The sequence below is a fragment of the Neomonachus schauinslandi genome, chromosome 1 (genome assembly GCF_002201575.2).
Source record: "Neomonachus schauinslandi chromosome 1, ASM220157v2, whole genome shotgun sequence".
Lineage (NCBI taxonomy): Eukaryota > Metazoa > Chordata > Mammalia > Carnivora > Phocidae > Neomonachus > Neomonachus schauinslandi.
Window position 1 is genome coordinate 116,598,017 of NC_058403.1, and position 17,650 is coordinate 116,615,666.

Genomic DNA, 17,650 nt, shown 5'->3' on the forward strand with positions numbered 1-17,650 from the left:
GACTCTGAGAAACAAACTGAGGGTTCTAGAGGGGAGGCAGGTGGGAGGATGGGTTATCCTGGTGATGGGTATTAAAGAGGGCACATATTGAATGGAGCACTGGGTGTGATATGCAAACAATGAATCATGGAACACTACATCAAAAACTAATGATGTAGGGCGCCTGGGTGGCTCAGTTGGTTAAGCGACTGCCTTCGGCTCAGGTCATGATCCTGGAGTCCCGGGATCGAGTCCCGCATCGGGCTCCCTGCTCAGCAGGGGGTCTGCTTCTCCCTCTGACCCTCTTCCCTCTTGTGCTGTCTCTCATTCTCTCTCTCAAATAAATAAAATCTTTAAAAAAAAAAAAACTAATGATGTAATGTATGGTGATTAACATAACATAATAAAAAAAAAGAATACGTGATGTTCATAGATTCGAAGTTCAATAGTGTAAAAATGTGCATTCTATCCAGATTTCTCTATAAATTTAATGCAGTTCCAACTAAAATGCCAGTGGGTTATTTTTGAGGAAAAGGACAAGTTGATCCCTAATAAGTTCAAATGGCAATGTGTTAATTTAAAAAAAAAAGCAACAAAACCAGGTGTTGACAAGAATGAGAGCCCAACAAGGACTGCTGATGGGAGTGCAAGTTGGAAAACTGCTTGGCACTATGTCCTGACAATTCCACAGAAATGCAAGCATGTATATAGAGCAGCAAAATTCATCATAGCCCCAAACTGGAAACAACCCACATGTCTATCAGTAGTAAAATTAATAAATAGTGATATATTCATATAATTTTAAAAAAATGAACTACTTCTATACACAACAACATGAAGAATCTCACAAACATCTTTGAGTAAAAGATGACAAATACAAAGGAGTATATATTGTCTGATTCCATTCTTACTTAACTGAAGGAAAGGTAACTTGTGATGACGGAAGTGCTAATAGCAGTGAGTTGGAGTGTGGAAGTATAAGTGGGAAGGGGAATGAGAGTAATTCTGGGGTGCTGGTAATATCCTCTTGTTTAATCTGAAATTGTAAACATACGATTTATACATTTTTCTAAGTGACTAAGCATAAAAAACCATTCTTTTAGCATGCAAAAATGATTAGGAAAACTCAGAAGAAGGTAGAGTATGGAAACAATCTAAATCCATGTATTATGGAGCTACATTATTTACAAAGACATGGTATTGATAGAGGAATAGGTAACAATAGAAACAAAGAACAGCTCCAGAAAGGGCCCTAAATGGAAAATGGAACTTCTGTGCAATGTGTATATAAACAGTTATTACTTATAATTTTGACCAGTGCTAGATTTTGATAAACTGAGTGACTACACGTTAAAATCCCGAGTTTTCCAAAGGAAGCAAATCTCTAAACAAATATTTAATACCATGGGTCTCCATGTAAAAATGGGAGAATTCCCAGGGGGCGGAGCAAGATGGCAGAGGAGTAGGAGACCTGGATTTTGCCTGGTTCCAGGAATTCAGCTAGATAGGGATCAAACCACTCTGAACACCTACGAACTCAACAGGAGATGGAAGAAAAAAATAGCAACAACTCTCTGAACAGAAAAGCGACCACTTTCTGGAAGGTAGGCATGCGGAGAAGTGAATCTGAGGTGATATTCGGGAGGATAGATGGCGGGGGAGGGAGACTCTGTAGTCTGCTTCTAGCAAGTGATAGAGCCATGGAGCACAAAATCGGAACTTTTAAAAGTCTGCTCCACTGAGGGACGTCGCTCCAGTGGCTAAGCGGGGGCTGGAACCCTCGTGGGACAGTGTGGTCTCAGGACCCTCAGGGTCACAGAAAGACCGGGAGTGCCTGAGTGCGGCAGAGCTCCCAGGTATTGGAGCGGGGAAGCCAGCTGCAGAGACGGAGCAGAGGCACGGGCTCCCAGCTCGGGGTTGCCATAAACTGTGATCCGCGGCACAGTCGGGCCACTGCTCCTCCAGCAGGGACCCAACAAGCGGCAGATCCAGGGAGACTCCCCTTCCTCCCCGGGAGGAGCAGCATGGGAGTGCACCGCAGGGATCTGCTGGGTTTGGAGACTCCACCCGGGGTCGGGTGCCAGAGATAGAAACGCGCGGTCACAGGTCGGGTGAGCACGGAGTGCGGCTGGAGACCGGGGAGACGGGAGTGACTGACGGCTTTTCTCTGGGGGCTCACTGAGGAGGGGGGCCCGAGTTCTCGGCTCCTCCAGGGTGGAGATTGGGAGGCCGCCATTTTCACTCTCGGCCTCCAAAGCTGTACGGAAAGCTTGCAGGGAACAAAAGCTCCCGAGAGCAAACCCGAGCAGATTACTTAGCCCGGACCGGCAAGGGCGGAGCAATTCCGCCTCTGGCAAAGACATTTGGGAACCATGGCAACAGGCCCCTCCCCCAGAAGATCAGCAAGAACAGCCAGCCAAGACCAAGTTAACCAATCAATGAGAACGGCAGAACTCCAGCACTAGGGGAATACTGCACATAGAATTCATGGCTTTTTTACCATGATTCTTTAGTCTTTCAAAGTTAATTTTTTTACTCTTTTTTTTTAATTTTTCTTTTCCCCTTTTTCAACCAACATCTTATCAATCCCTTTTTTAAAAAACATTTTTATTTTTCATTTTTAGAGTCATATTCTATCCCTTCATAGTAGTTACCCTAATTTTTGGTATATATATATATAAGTTGCTCTCTCTTTAAAATTTTGAGATACAGTTTTTTCTAACAGATCAAAATATACCCTAAATCTCTAGTGTATGGCTTTGTTCTAGTCTCCTGCCTGATCACCTTCTCTCTCTCTTTTTTAATTTCTCTTCTTTCTTTTTTCAACCAATTTATCTTATCAATTCCTTTTATAAAATCTTTTATAATTTTCATCTTTACAGTCATATTCCATCCCTTGATCATATTAACCCTTTTTTTTGTACATATATAAGTTTTCCTTTCTTTAAAATTTTGGGAGGCACTTTCCTCTAACAGACAAAATACACCCAAAATCTAGTGTGTGGCACTGATCTATGCACCAGCCTGATCATATTTGATCATACTCTGTTCTTGTTTTGTTTTGTTCTGTTTTTGTTTGTTTTTATCTTTTTCTTTTTTCTTTCTTTCCCTTTCTTTTCCCCTGGTTTCAGGTCTTTTCTGATTTGTTTAGAGTATATTTTCTGGGGACGTTTATACCCTGTTAGCATTTTGTTCTCTCATTCATCTATTCTCCTCTGGACAAAATGACAACATGAAAAAAATCACCTCAACAAAAAGAACAAGAGGCAGTACTGACTGCCAGGGACCTACTCAATACGGACATTAGATACTAGCTGGGCTTGAAAAAAGCATGGAAGTTATTAGAGAAACCCTTTCTGGAGAAATAAAAGAACTAAAATCTAACCAAGTTGAAATCAAAAAGGCAATTAATGAGGTGCAATCAAAAATAAAGGCTCTAACTGCTAGGATAAATTAGTCAGAGGAGAGAATTAATGATATAGAAGACCAAATGATGGAGAATAAAGAAGCTGAGAAAAAGAAAGATAAACAACTACTGGATCACAAGGGGAGAATTCAAGAGATAAGTGACACCATAAGATGAAACAATATTAGGGGCGCCTGGGTGGCTCAGTCGTTAAGCGTCTGCCTTCGGCTCAGGTCATGATCCCGGGGTCCTGGGATCGAGCCCCACATCGGGCTACCTGCTCGGCGGGAAGCCTGCTTCTCCCTCTCCCACTCCCCCTGCTTGTGTTCCCTCTCTCGCTGTGTCTCTCTGCCAAATAAATAAATAAAATCTTTAAAAAAAAAATGAAACAATATTAGAATAATTGGGATCCCAGAAGAAGAAGAAAGAGAGAGAGGGGCAGAAGGTATAGTGGAGCAAATTATAGCAGAGAACTTCCCTAATTTGGGGAAGGAAACAGGCATCAAAATCCAGGACGCACAGAGAACCCCCCCTCAAAATCAATAAAAATAGGTCAACACCCCGACATCTAATAGTAAAACTTACAAGTCTCAGAGACAAAGAGAAAATCCTGAAAGCAGCTCAGGACAAGAGGTTGGTAACCTACAATGGTAGAAACATTAGATTGGCAGCAGACCTATCCACAGAGACCTGGCAGGCCAGAAAGGACTGGCATGATATATTCAGAGCACTAAATGAGAAAAATATGCAGCCAAGAATACTATATCCAGCTAAGCTGTCATTGAAAATAGAAGGAGAGATAAAAAGCTTCCAGGACAAACAAAAACTAAAGGAATTTGCAAACACGAAACCAGCCCTACAAGAAATCTTGAAAGGGGTCCTCTAAGCAAAGAGAGACCCTAAAAGCAACATAGACCAGAAAGGAACAGAGACAATATACAGTAACAGTCACCTTACAGGCAATACAATGGCACTAAATTCCTATCTTTCAATAGTTACCCTAAATGTAAATGGGCTAAATGCCCCAATCAAAAGACACAGGCTATCAGATTGGATAAAAAAATAAGACCCATCAATATGCTGTCTGCAAGAGACTCATTTTAGACCCAAAGACACCCCCAGATTGAAAGTGAAGGGGTGGAAAACCATTTACCATGCTAATGGACACCAAAAGATAGCTGGGGTGGCAATCCTTATATCAGACTAATTAGATTTTAAACTAAAGACTGTAATAAGAGATGAGGAAAGACACTATATCCTACTTAAAGGGTCTATCCAACAAGAAGATCTAACAATTGTAAATATCTATGCCCCTAACATGGGAGCAGCCAATTATATAAGCCAATTAATAACAAAAGCAAAGAAACACATCGACAACAATACAATAATAGTGGGGGACTCTAACACCCCCCTCACTGAAATGGACAGATCATCTAAGCAAAAGATCAACAAGGAAATAAAGACTTTAAATGACACACTGGACCAAATGGACTTCACAGATCTATTCAGAACATTCCATCCCAAAGCAACAGAATACACGTTCTTCTCTAGTGCACATGGAACATTCTCCAGAATAGATCACATCCTAGGTGACAAATCAGGTCTCAACTGGTACCAAAAGATTGGGATCATTCCCTGCATATTTTCAGACCACAATGCTTTGAAACTAGAACTCAATCACAAGAGGAAAGTCGGAAAGAACTCAAATACATGGAGGCTAAAGAGCATCCTACAAAAGAATGAATGGGTCAACCAGGAAATTAAAGAAGAATTAAAAAAATTCATGGAAACCAATGAAAATGAAAACACAACTGTTCAAAATCTTTGGGATGCAGCAAAGGCAGTCCTAAGAGGAAAGTATATAGCAATACAAGCCTTTCTCAAGAAACAAGAAAGGTCTCAAATACACAACCTAACCCTACACCTAAAGGAGCTGGAGAGAAAACAACAAATAAAGCCTAAACCCAGCAAGAGAAGAGAAATCACAAAGATCAGAGCAGAAATCAATGAAATAGAAACTAAAAGAACAGTAGAACAGATCAACAAAACAAGGAGCTGGTTCTTTGAAAGAATTAACAAGATTGATAAACCCCTAGCCAGATTTATCAAAAAGAAAAGAGAAATGACCCAAATCAACAAAATCGTGAATGAAAGAAGAGAGATCACAACCAACACCAAAGAAATACAAACAATTATAAGAACATATTATGAGCAACTATATGCCAGCAAATTAGATAATCTGGAAGAAATGGATGCATTCCTAGAGATGTATCAACTACCAAAACTGAACCAGGAAGAAATAGAAAACCTGAACAGACCTATAACCACGAAGGAAATTGAAGCAGTCATCAAAAATCTCCCAACAAACAAAAGCCCAGGGCCAGATGGCTTCCCAGGGGAATTCTACCAAACATTTCAAGAAGAATTAATACCTATTCTTCTGAAACTGTTCCAAAGAATAGAAATGGAAGGAAAACTTCCAAACTCGTTTTATGAGGCCACCATTACCTTGATCCCAAAACCAGACAAAGACCCCATCAAAAAGGAGAATTACAGACCAATATCCTTGATGAACATGGAGGCAAAAATTCTCACCAAAATACTAGCCAGTAGGATCCAACAGTACATTAAAAGGATTATTCACCACGACCAAGTGGGATTTATCCCTGGGCTGCAAGATTGGTTCAACATCTGCAAATCAATCAATGTGATACAATACATTAATAAAAGAAAGAACAAGAACCATATGATCCTCTCAATAGATGCAGAAAAAGCATTTGACAAAGTACAGCATCCTTTCTTGATCAAAACTCTTCACAGTGTAGGGATAGAGGGTACATAGCTCAATATCATAAAAGCCATCTGTGAAAAACCCACAGCGAATATCATTCTCAATGGGGAAAAACTGAGAGCTTTCCCCCTAAGGTCAGGAACACGGCAGGGACGTCCACTATCACCCTGCTATTCAACATAGTATTAGAAGTCCTAGCCACAGCAATCAGACAACAAAAAGAAATAAAAGGCATCCAAATCAGCAAAGAAGTGAAACTCTCACTGTCTGCAGATGACATGATACTTTATGTGGAAAACCCAAAAGACTCCACCCCAAAACTGCCAGAACTCATACAGGAATTCAGTCAAGTGGCAGGATATAAAATCAATACACAGAAATCGGTGGCATTCCTATACACCAACAACAAGACAGAAGAAAGAGAAATTAAGGAGTCAATCCCATTTATAATTGCACCCAAAACCATAAGATACCCAGGAATAAATCTAACCAAAGAGGCAAAGAATCTGTACTCAGAAAACTAGAAAATTTACTCATGAAAGGAATTGAGGAAGACACAAAGAAATGGAAAAACGTTCCATGCTCATGGATTGGAAGAACAAATATTGTGAAGATGTCAATGCTACCTAGAGCAATCTACACATTCAGTGCAATCCCCAAGAAAATACCAACCACTTTTTTCAAAGAAATGGAACAAATAATCCTAAAATTTGTATGGAACCAGAAAAGACCTTGAATAGCCAGAGGAATGTTGAAAAACAAAAGCAAAGCTGGCGGCATCACAATTCCGGACTTCAAGCTCTATTACAAAGCTATCATCATCAAGACCGTATGGTACTGGCACAAAAACAGACACATAGAGAGCCCAGAAATGGACCCTCAACTCTATGGTCAACTAATCTTTGACAAAGCAGGAAAGAATGTCCAATGGAAAAAAGACAGTCTCTTCAACAAATGGTGTTGGGAAAATTGGACAGCCACATGCAGAAGAATGAAACTGGACCATTTCCTTACACCACACACAAAAATAGACTCAAAATGGTTGAAACACCTAAATGTGAGACAGGAGTCCATCAACATCCTAAAGAAGAACACAGGCAGCAACCTCTTCAACCTCAGCCGCAGCAACTTCTTCCTAGAAACATCGCCAAAGGCAAGGGAAGCAAGGGCAAAAATGAACTCTTGGGACTTCATCAAGATAAAAAGCTTTTGCACAGCAAAAGAAACAGTCAACAAAACCAAAAGACAACCAACAGAATGGGAGAAGATATTTGCAAATGACATATCAGATACAGGGCTAGTATCCAAAATCTGTAAAGAACTTATCAAACTCAACACCCAAAGAGCAAATGATCCAATCAAGAAATAGGCAGAAGATATGAACAGACATTTTTCCAAAGAAGATATCCAAATGGCCAACAGACACATGAAAAAGTGCTCAACATCGCTCGGCATCAGGGAAATCCAAATCAAAACCTCAATGAGATACCACCTCACACCAGTCAGAATGGCTAAAATTAACAAGTCAGGAAACGACAGATGTTGGTGGGGATGCGGAGAAACGGGAATCCTCCTACACTGTTGGTGGGAATGCAAGCTGGTGCAGCCACTCTGGAAAACAGTATGGAGGTTCTTCAAAAAGTTGAAAATAGAGCTACCATATGATCCAGCAATTGCACTACTGGGTATTTACCCCAAAGATACAAATGTAGGGATCCAAAGGGGTACATGCACCCCGATGTTTATAGCAGCAATGTCCACAATAGCCAAACTGTGGAAAGAGCCAAGATGTCCATTGACAGATGAATGGATAAAGAAGTGGTATATATATATATGATGGAATATTATGCAGCAATCAAAAAGAATGAAATCTTGCCATTTGCAACGACATGGATGGAACTGGAGGGTATTATGCTGAATGAAATAAGTCAATCAGAGAAAGACATGTATTATATGACCTCACTGATATGAGGAATTCTTAATCTCAGGAAACAAACTGAGGGTTGCTGGAGTCAGGGGGGGTGGGAGGGCTGGGTGATAGACATTGGGGAGGGTATGTGCTATGGTGAGTGCTGTGAATTGTACAAGACTGTTGAATCACACAGATCTGTACCTCTGAAGCAAATAATACATTATATGTTAAAAAAAAAAAAGAAGAAGAAGAAGATAGCAGGAGGGGAAGAATGAAGGGGGGGAAATCGGAGGGGGAGACAAACCATGAGAGACTATGGACTCTGAAAAACAAACTGAGGGTTGTAGAGGGGAGGCAGGTGGGGGGATGGGTTATCCTGGTGATGGGTATTAAAGAGGGTACGTATTGAATGGAGCACTGGGTGTTATATGCAAACAATGAATCATGGAACACTACATCAAAAACTAATGATGTAATGTATGGTGATTAACATAACATAATAAAAAAAAGAGGGGGAGAATTCCCATCACATCACAACAACCAATAGAAGGAGAAAAATCTTTTTTTTCCCTTTAATGTGAGGAATAGATTGAAATTGGGAGGTGGAAGTAGGGGTGGTGTTGGGCAGGGGTCACTGACTTTGCTGCTATCTGAACAAAGTCAAAAGTTGATCACCCACCCTTTTTTTTATAACCCATATTGAGTCAGGTGTTTTGTTTTGTTTTGTTTTGTTAAACTGGTACAGGACTGTGAAGGAATATATATCGTTCTAAGTGATAGAAACCTCACCTCCAACAAAAAAAGTGATTTCTTGGTCTTTTTAATTCAATAGTCCAAGGGTAGATTTTGCTTTGGGAGAGGCTGAATACAGGTTGAGCAGCGTTGTCAGGACATGGCTTCTCGTTCAGACCACTGTTTCCCCTGTGATCACAAGATGGCTAGCAGCAGCTCCCTAGCGTGCATCCTACTTTCTCACACTGTGAAAAGATGGGGGTCTTTGTCCCAGCATTTCTTGCCAGGTCTCATTGTATTTCTTTGGCTCTGAATGCACCACACCCATTTCTGAACCAAACATTCTGGCTAGAGAAATGCATTGATTTGAGTGGTTTAGTCCTAAATCATATATTCCAGATCTGAGCTAATGGAGGCTTCAACATGTGAGCTGAGAGTGGGGAAGAAAGTGGACCCCAGAGGGAAATTGGAGTATGACCACCAAGAAGAGGTGGATCTTAGATGGCAAAATGTCCCTTCTACAGTACTTGGGATGGGGGACAGGAGAAGAGACTCTATGAATTTAATCTTGCATGCGTTTGTTAATGTTAAAAACTGGATAGCTGTGCCATAGCTGAATGTTTGTGTCCCTCCCCCGACCAAATTCCTATGGTTGAAGTCCTAACCTCCAATGTGGTGGTATATAGAGGTGAGGCTTTGGGGAGCTGATTAGGTATTGAAGGTGGAGCCTTCATGATGGGATTAGTGCCCTTATTAGAGGAGACATGAGAGAGAGATCTCTGCCATGTGAGGATACAGCAAGCAGACTGCTGTTTGCAAATCAGGAAGAGGATTCTCACCAGAACCTAACTGATTGACATAACCCTTTGATCTTGGACTTCTCCGCTTCCAGAACTATGAGAAATAAATCTCTGTTGTTTTACCCAGCCAGTCTATAGTATTTTGTTATGGTAGGCTGAGCAAATTAAGACAGTAGCCAAATCTCACTTTTTGAAAAAGTAAAGATATGAGGAGGGAGCAAAATGTTCCCCATCCCCTCTATTTTCTCGCATGTTTTCAAGTTTTTGTGGTTATTTGGGTGACAGTGTTTGTTAAGATGAGCTGGTCTGGAATGTGAAACAAGTCCTCAGGATAATTAATGATCACTGCCACTGCAGAAAGACCACAGGAGCTATGTCTTTTTTAATCCTTTATTTCTATTACTGGCTTTAAATAATGTTTCTGACAAGACTTTGCTTTTCTTTCTGTCAACTGTCGGTAAGCAGGTATTGGGCATTATTTGTGGGGCTGTAAATACATTACATGAAAAAATAATGAGTCCTTAAAAAGTCAAGAGAAATGCCTCCAGAGACGTTTACCTAACATGGTGATTTATGTAGGGCTGAGAATGAAGTTTCAGAAACTTCCAAATGAAAATTCTGGAACATAAACTAAAGTCTCTTCCAAATGTGTATTTGTTGTAGCCCCTGGACACATTTCCCTTTTACTTCTGATCTGGAAGTTAGAGAACGTTTTTCATGCTCAACTTAAATTGTTTAGTTAATGACCTAAGAATAACTCTTGGGAGCATCCCTCTGCATAGCATGTTATTACTCCATTCCTCTGACTGAATTTGATGTATCTATTGTGTTCTCATTGCATAAACTGATCCCTGGGATTAATCATTTTCTTTTTACCAGCTAGAAATTGTAGACATTTAATGGATATACCTACATCAGTCAATTTAATGAGTCTCATTGTCTGGGGTTTGAAAGATACTGATCATTCTAATGTTGAAATATAATTGACATTCATTCTTATTACAAGCTTCCAAGCTTTCCAAGTTTGTCCCTCCTTCCTGCCTGAGGAAGGTAATTTAGCTAAAACTTTTTTTGAAAAGTTTTCAGGGCCTAGGAACTCAAGGGCAGCTACTGAGTAATGTCAGAAGAAGCTAAACAGTCTTTGCATGCTTTCCTATGGTATACCTTAAGCAATCACGTAAATTTCTATAACAAGGAATATTCTATCATCCTTGTAGGAATTGTTCCGTGGAGGATCATGCTGGCTGATAGACCCAGGTGTATCTCTAGCAGCCTTGCAGTTGAAAAGGAAGATAGGATGTTGACATGGCTGCCACATCTGTCACTGGGTGGAGAGCCAGGGTAGAGTCAGAGGGCCCGACAGGGTAGTCAGGGGCCCTGTAACCCTCCAGAAGTGGAACACAAGGCCAATGGGTGGCCTTCCCAGATACAAGAGGACCATCCACTTACCAAAACAGTTACAAGATATTAAGTGGATTCAAACCTGAGTCATAATTAATGGTTTTTGGTTTCTGTTTTGTTTTCAGTTGTTTGAATTTATGAACTTCTTGGCCGAGAATGTCATCTTCTGTTACATGGGCCTGGCGCTATTCACGTTCCAGAATCATATCTTCAATGCTCTTTTTATACTCGGAGCCTTTGTATCCTTTGAAATACAGAACATGGAGTGATGAGGGAAAAGAGCAAACTACTTATTTTACTGATTATTCTGTTAAATTGTTAAAGTAATTTCCTCAAGTTTATTGCAAGGCTCAAATTCATGGCAGATATGTAATTTCTAGTACGAGGGAAAAGATCCTAAGAAATTGGGATCTTTATTAAATGCTTCTGTTTCCAAGATAAGAAATTTGGAAAATACTGAGAGAAATAAGGGGGAAAACTGAAGGAGAATAGAATACTCAAAAAAATGAATATTCAAAATATATTTATTTCCTGAATAGTCAAAGTATGTTCTTAAATCATGAATCATTTACATAAAAATATATCAATCCATTTTTTACAGAGAAATATACTTAATCTGCATTAGAGTGTATCTGAATATAGTCAGGATTATTAAGCTTTAGAAATATTTTCGTCACAAGATGGTAAAATCTCTTTTCCAGTGAGGACTTTGAAAATAGGATACACTTGGGGCGCCTGGGTGGCTCAGTCGTTGGGTGTCTGCCTTTGGCTCAGGTCATGATCCCAGGGTCCTGGGATCGAGCCCCGCATTGGGCTCCCTGCTCCGCGGGAGGCCTGCTTCTCTTCTCCCTCTACCACTCCCTCTGCTTGTGTTCCGTCTCTCACTATCTCTCTCTCTGTCAAATAAATAAATAAAATCTTAAAAAAAAAAAAAAGAAAGAAAATAGGACACACAGAGTAAAGATCAGATGAAATTAGCATTATGGATGTGATTCCAATGTCTTATGTAAGTGCACATGTGAGTTTATTTTAATAAGATTACCCTTTCCTATAAGTAAAATAACAGATAAAATATAGACCTCCCTTTTATTTATTTTTTTTTAAGATTTTTTATTCTTTATTAGAGAGAGAGAGTACAAGCAGGGGGAGCAGCAGGTAGAGGGAGAGGGAGAAGCAGGCTCCCCGCTCAACAGGGAGCCCGACGTGGGACTCGATCCCAGGACCCTGGAATCATGACCTGGGCCGAAGGCAGACGCTTAACCAACTGAGCCACCCAGGCGCCCCTAGACCTCCCTTTTAATGCAGAGGACTTTTGTAGCTCTAGGCCTGGGGTGTAAGCATTCCCCAGTAGGGATGGATGTCTCTTTGATAGGATACTGAGCTGCTATGGATGTCCCCAAGTACAGTCAGCAACTGTTGTCCTCTGGAAAATGGGCAGATGCCCCATCAGATCACAGACATGTGATCCTGACAGCAAGGAGAGTTGACCCCTCTTCTGTAAGTCCTGTTCCAATAAGCATCTGCATTTGCCTTCTGTCCTCTTTTCACTGAACACTCCAATCTCATCCAAAACCTACATCTTAGATGGAAGCTCCCTCTTCCCACATAACTCCATCCCATTTGAGGACAAACTAGAATCTACAGACTCTCAGGGAAGGAGTCAGTGATGAAAGGGAAGAGATGACTACCACCAGTATTTTTGTAGATTTTAACCTGTAAAGCCTGAACTTTAACAAAATGCTTCCTAAAGGAGTTGTATTATACATTTAGACAGGCAATTCCTGTCAAAATTAAATCCACTAAGAGAAAAAAAGTAAGTGAAGCTTGCCAGATACAGAGAGTATAAACTGATGGAAGGTAAGATGGCAATCATGAGCAGAAGTACATTTATCCTTTCTAAAGTGCTGCTTGAGAAGATAATGCCCCAGCCTCTGAACGGTCTCTGCCTCACATTTTGCAGCAGAGTTGAGCAAAGAGTCAGTCATCAGCAACATAAATGTGATGAGAAAATTTACAGTGATTGAAATGGTACAGGGTTAACAATTCTAAACCAGGTAGATATTCAAAGAAAAGCAGAGTTCTCTGCTATTTCTGGAAAAGAATTGACATTTAAAGATGAATTTTGGAAGCAAGTTGGACATACAGGTATTGACATATTTATCCCTGTTTTCTGGGCCATAAAATAGAGAAGCTTAAGAACGTAATAGTTAGGGGCACCTGGGTGGCTCAGTCGGTTAAGCGGCTGCCTTCGGCTCAGGTCAGGATCCCAGGGTCCTGGGATCGAGCCCCACATCGGGCTCCCTGCTCAGCGGGGAGCCTGCTTCTCCCTCTGCCCCTTCCCCTGCTTGTGCTCTCTCTCTGTCTCAAATAAATAAATTAAAAAAAAAAGAACGTAATAGTTAAAGTTCAAGGATTCGCAGCCTCATTGCAGCAATGTTTTCCTCAATGTTTCCCTGTGCTTATCTGTAGCTCGCAATTTTTGTTGCCAGAGCCTGCAACATATATCCCCTCTCCTTCCTCCTGAATCTGGGCCGGAAACAGAAGATCCCTTGGAATTTTGAGCACATGATGATGTTTTCAGGTATGTGAACTATGTTATATGCTAGTACTCCTGTTGTCTTACACTCTTACAGCACGTGGAAAGCAGCCTCAGGAAATGTAGAGATCTCCTGGTCCTCTTAACACATTGCATCTACTACTCTACCCCATCGTACCTAGTACCATGCTGATACTCTAAGTTCTGAGCAACAGTGGGATTTCTTTCCAAGAAGAAAATGAAACTAAAGGGAATTTTGTTGGAAAATACAGTATCTGCCAGAAACTGGCATAGAATAGGTATTCGACTTTCCCCTGACCTATTCCAGATCAATTTTCATATCAGGGAATTTGCATAGTCATTTCATATATTGTGTACTTGAAGATAAATAGTGTATAAGTGGTGCCATCTTTGTCCAATGTTAAGACTTCTCCCTAGAATCCCTTTCCTTTCCTATGCAAAACTCCAGGAACTTCCTGTAGTTAACACAAAAGTAAATCATATCTAAGTATGCTCAATTATTAGTTGAGAAAACAGGTATTAATTGCATACTCACCTAGTGCCAAGAGCAGTTCTAAACACTAGTGGATGTAACTGACAAGTTCTCTGCTCTCAAGAAGCTTATGTTCTACTTGTTTAAACCATACCTGAAAGCTCCTTTGTCCAAAAGAAAATAAACCAAATGAATTTTCTGACCCTGAACTACTCTGGAAGTTGTGATTTCTTTCTGTCCAATCATTTTCCTACCATCAGTCTTGCCTTATTCAGGGACCTTTTTCCTTACATGCCTTCTATGTATGAATACACTTACTTACACTCGGCAGTTCATGGGAATATACGTGAAATTACAATAAACAAACAAACAGACTCAGAATAGAGCAAGCAAATACAATTTGGGGCATGCAGGGGGATATGGAAAAACTGAGGAAACTATCACTTATTAAATATCTACTATTTGCCACTCACTATAGATCAATTCTATGAAGCAGATATTAAACCATATTTTAGATGGAGAAACTGAGGCTCAGGACCTCAAAGAGGTTATCTAACTTGGCCAAGGACAAAAGCATTCCTGAGCCCTGAAGTGGTTCAGGAATTCCCGAAGGTGAGAGGAGATTCCACTTTGAACCCACCCAAGTGTCTCAAAATCCATATTTTCAGAAGTAGTACTAGGAGTAAAAGACTTGTTTCACTTTCTGTTGCATTCTAGCCTGTTTTGCACAGTAAAGCATTAGTAGTTTCCAGGTTGAGAATGAGCTATTTAACCAAGTATGAAAAAATGGAGATCCAGAGTTTAAAATTGCCCTTCTGTAGGCTTCTGACAGTGCTTCCCTCCATTTCCAGATACGCTGGAATGAGAGAAAGAGTCATAAAGAGGATAAGTTGAACTGGTAGGTGATCTTTGACTTAGAACAGCAGTGAACTTTGGAAATAAGTTGACTTCTATTACGGGAAAACAAAAGGCAAGTTTGATCACTTATAAATAGGAAGTCCCCACTGGGTTGCCCTTTAGCAAGTCATTTCTAGGAGCTGGAAAGCACTTTTCCTTCCTTCCCATCAAAACATCAGTAGTTTTACTCTGGAGAATAAATACTCTGGCTTATTTTTAAAACTTAAGTATTATATTTTAAACAATGCTTTATTTTACAAAGATCACTTTGAGAAAGGTGTGAGGTTTTGAATAGCCATGTAGGGATATGAAGTGTCTGCCCAAATGGCCACCTGACTTGATGGTTTCTCCAGGGTCTGGCACCTCCTATGTTTGCTTAGCTGTAGGAATTAGAACTATGCTAAAAACTGAGGCCAGAAATACAGTATGTATGGCCAAGGGATGTGAGGATGCCCAGAATTTGATGATATCTTTATGATATTCTAAAGCAGAGAGTCAGCAAACTATGGCCTTTGAACCAAATCTAGCCCAACTTTATTTGTAAATAAAGTTGAAACACAGCTATACCCCTTTGTTTACATATTGTCTTGTCTGTTGTTGCATTACAAAGGCAGAGTTGAGTTGTTTCTACAGAAATCACATGGCCCACAAAACCTAAAATATTTACTATCTGGCCTTGTTCTAAAACCTCATCACATTAAGGGAGTTGATATCTTTAGTTTAATTCAGGAGAATGCCAATCAGTTAGTTCCCATCATCAAAAAGACCATCATGCCAAATTTTCAGGACATCTACTACTATATATGATTATAATCCAGAGAATGACACCCATTGTCTTCCACACTGAGCATCCATGTCATCTGCTAGATATCAGTCACTCATTGTTAGCAGTTCACCAGCTTGACCTCAAGGGTTGCAGTCATCTTGGGTCAAAGTAAGCTTCTTTCTATAGATTTGCCTAGATTTTTGTTTTGTATGCTTTTCACATTGAAGTGAATCTGAACAAAAAAGAAATTGGGTTACTTCTATTTTTAATGCCATCTTAATTACAAATTAATAATATTGATGATATTCCCTGGCATGGTGGAAAAAACATTGGATTTTCCACTAAAAAGCTATCTTCTTAGCTTTAAAATGAGGAAATTGCAATGTTATGTGGTTATATAATGGAATCATAGATGCTCAATTCAAAAGTCACTCTAACCTTTCTAAGACCTTTTATGAACAATGTTTTGAGACTCAGATCCAGAGCAAGGTAGAATAGGCATTATTAGTCTCTTTCTACAGATTGAAAAGAGAGAGAGCCAGAATGAGGGAGCCATGGAGAGATTGGGTATCTTGCTCACCATCTTACAACCAGTTAGAGAGAAAATGAGACTTGAACCCTAGCTTCTTGACTTTGAATTTAGAGCCTTCTAAACTGCATCATACTTCAGATTTACCCTAAGGTCATGAGACTAAAAGTTAAATCAAAACTATGCCCTTCCTAACACAGGCCAACCCCAACATGTATAACATGTCTCTCACACAAACCTGATCCTCGTCCATTTCACAATAAATCAAACATGTGGGTGACACCCCTCCCACATCAGTTCAAGTTCTACACTGCACCTACTGACCCCCATCAGAGTATAGGAAGCATCAGGTGAGTTCACCATGTGCAGTGCAGTATTTTTCTTCAAAAAAGAATGCTCTAGACTCAGCTTTGATTTTCTGCATGAATTCTGTCATATTCTATTTACTCAGGATCTAAAGTTTTAAATGTATTTGCCAGGAAATAAAGAATTTAAAAGGTCAACTTAGGGTAACATAAGCCAGAGAGAAGGTAAAGAAGCAGATCACATAACATATTGTCTAGCATTTTCTGTGGAAACCAGAAGAGAAAGATAGTCCCTTTAAAGAATATTTGCCTTTGGGGATCCTGGGTGGCTCAGTAAGTTAAGCATCTGACTTTTGATTTTAGCTCAGGTCTTGATCTCAGGGTTGTGAGTTCAAGCCCCACAGTTCAAGCTGGGCGTGGAGCCCATTTAAATTTTTTTTTTTTTAATATTTGCTTTAGAATATAGCCTAGTGTTTTTAACTATGCCTAGAATTATGACTTTTAGTAGCCCTCTGGAAGACTCTAGTTGTCCATGCTTCAACAATACATTTATATGGAGCCTTTCTTTACATAGCTCAAAACATTTTTCAGAGTCCTTTGGAGATGGTGAACAATGACCCTTTATCTAAAATGGGAGTATGTAGCTAATAGGATCCAACAGTACATTAAAAGGATTATTCACTATAACCAAGTGGGATTTATTCCTGGGCTGCAGGGGTAGTTCAACATCCACAAATGAATGAACATGATACACCACATTAATAAAAGAAAGGATAAGAACCATATGATCCTCTCCATAAATGCAGAAAAGGTATTTGACAAAATACAGTATCTTTTCTTGATAAAAACCATCCACAATGTAGGGATAGAGGAAACATACCTCAACATCATAAAAGCCATCTATGAAAGACCCACAGTGAATATTATCCTCAATGGGGAAAAACTGAGATTTTCCCCCTAAGGTCAGGAACACAACGGGAATGTCCATTCCCACCACTGTTGTTCAACATAGTACTAGAAGTCCTAGCCTCGGCAATCAAACAACAAAAAGAATTAAAAGGCATCCAAATTAGAAAAGAACAAATCAAACTTTCACTCTTCGC

General features: G+C 40.0%; 1 protein-coding gene across 1 annotated transcript in view; it reads left to right on the forward strand.

The window, feature by feature from the left end:
• SLC9A9 (solute carrier family 9 member A9) overlaps positions 1-17,650 on the forward strand; it is a 554,145-nt gene that overhangs the window by 308,689 nt on the left and 227,806 nt on the right. Inside the window, exons 10-11 of the mRNA XM_021678860.1 lie at positions 11,147-11,260; positions 13,491-13,602. Coding sequence (XP_021534535.1) covers positions 11,147-11,260; positions 13,491-13,602 — 226 coding nt within the window. The remainder of the gene's footprint in view (positions 1-11,146; positions 11,261-13,490; positions 13,603-17,650) is intronic.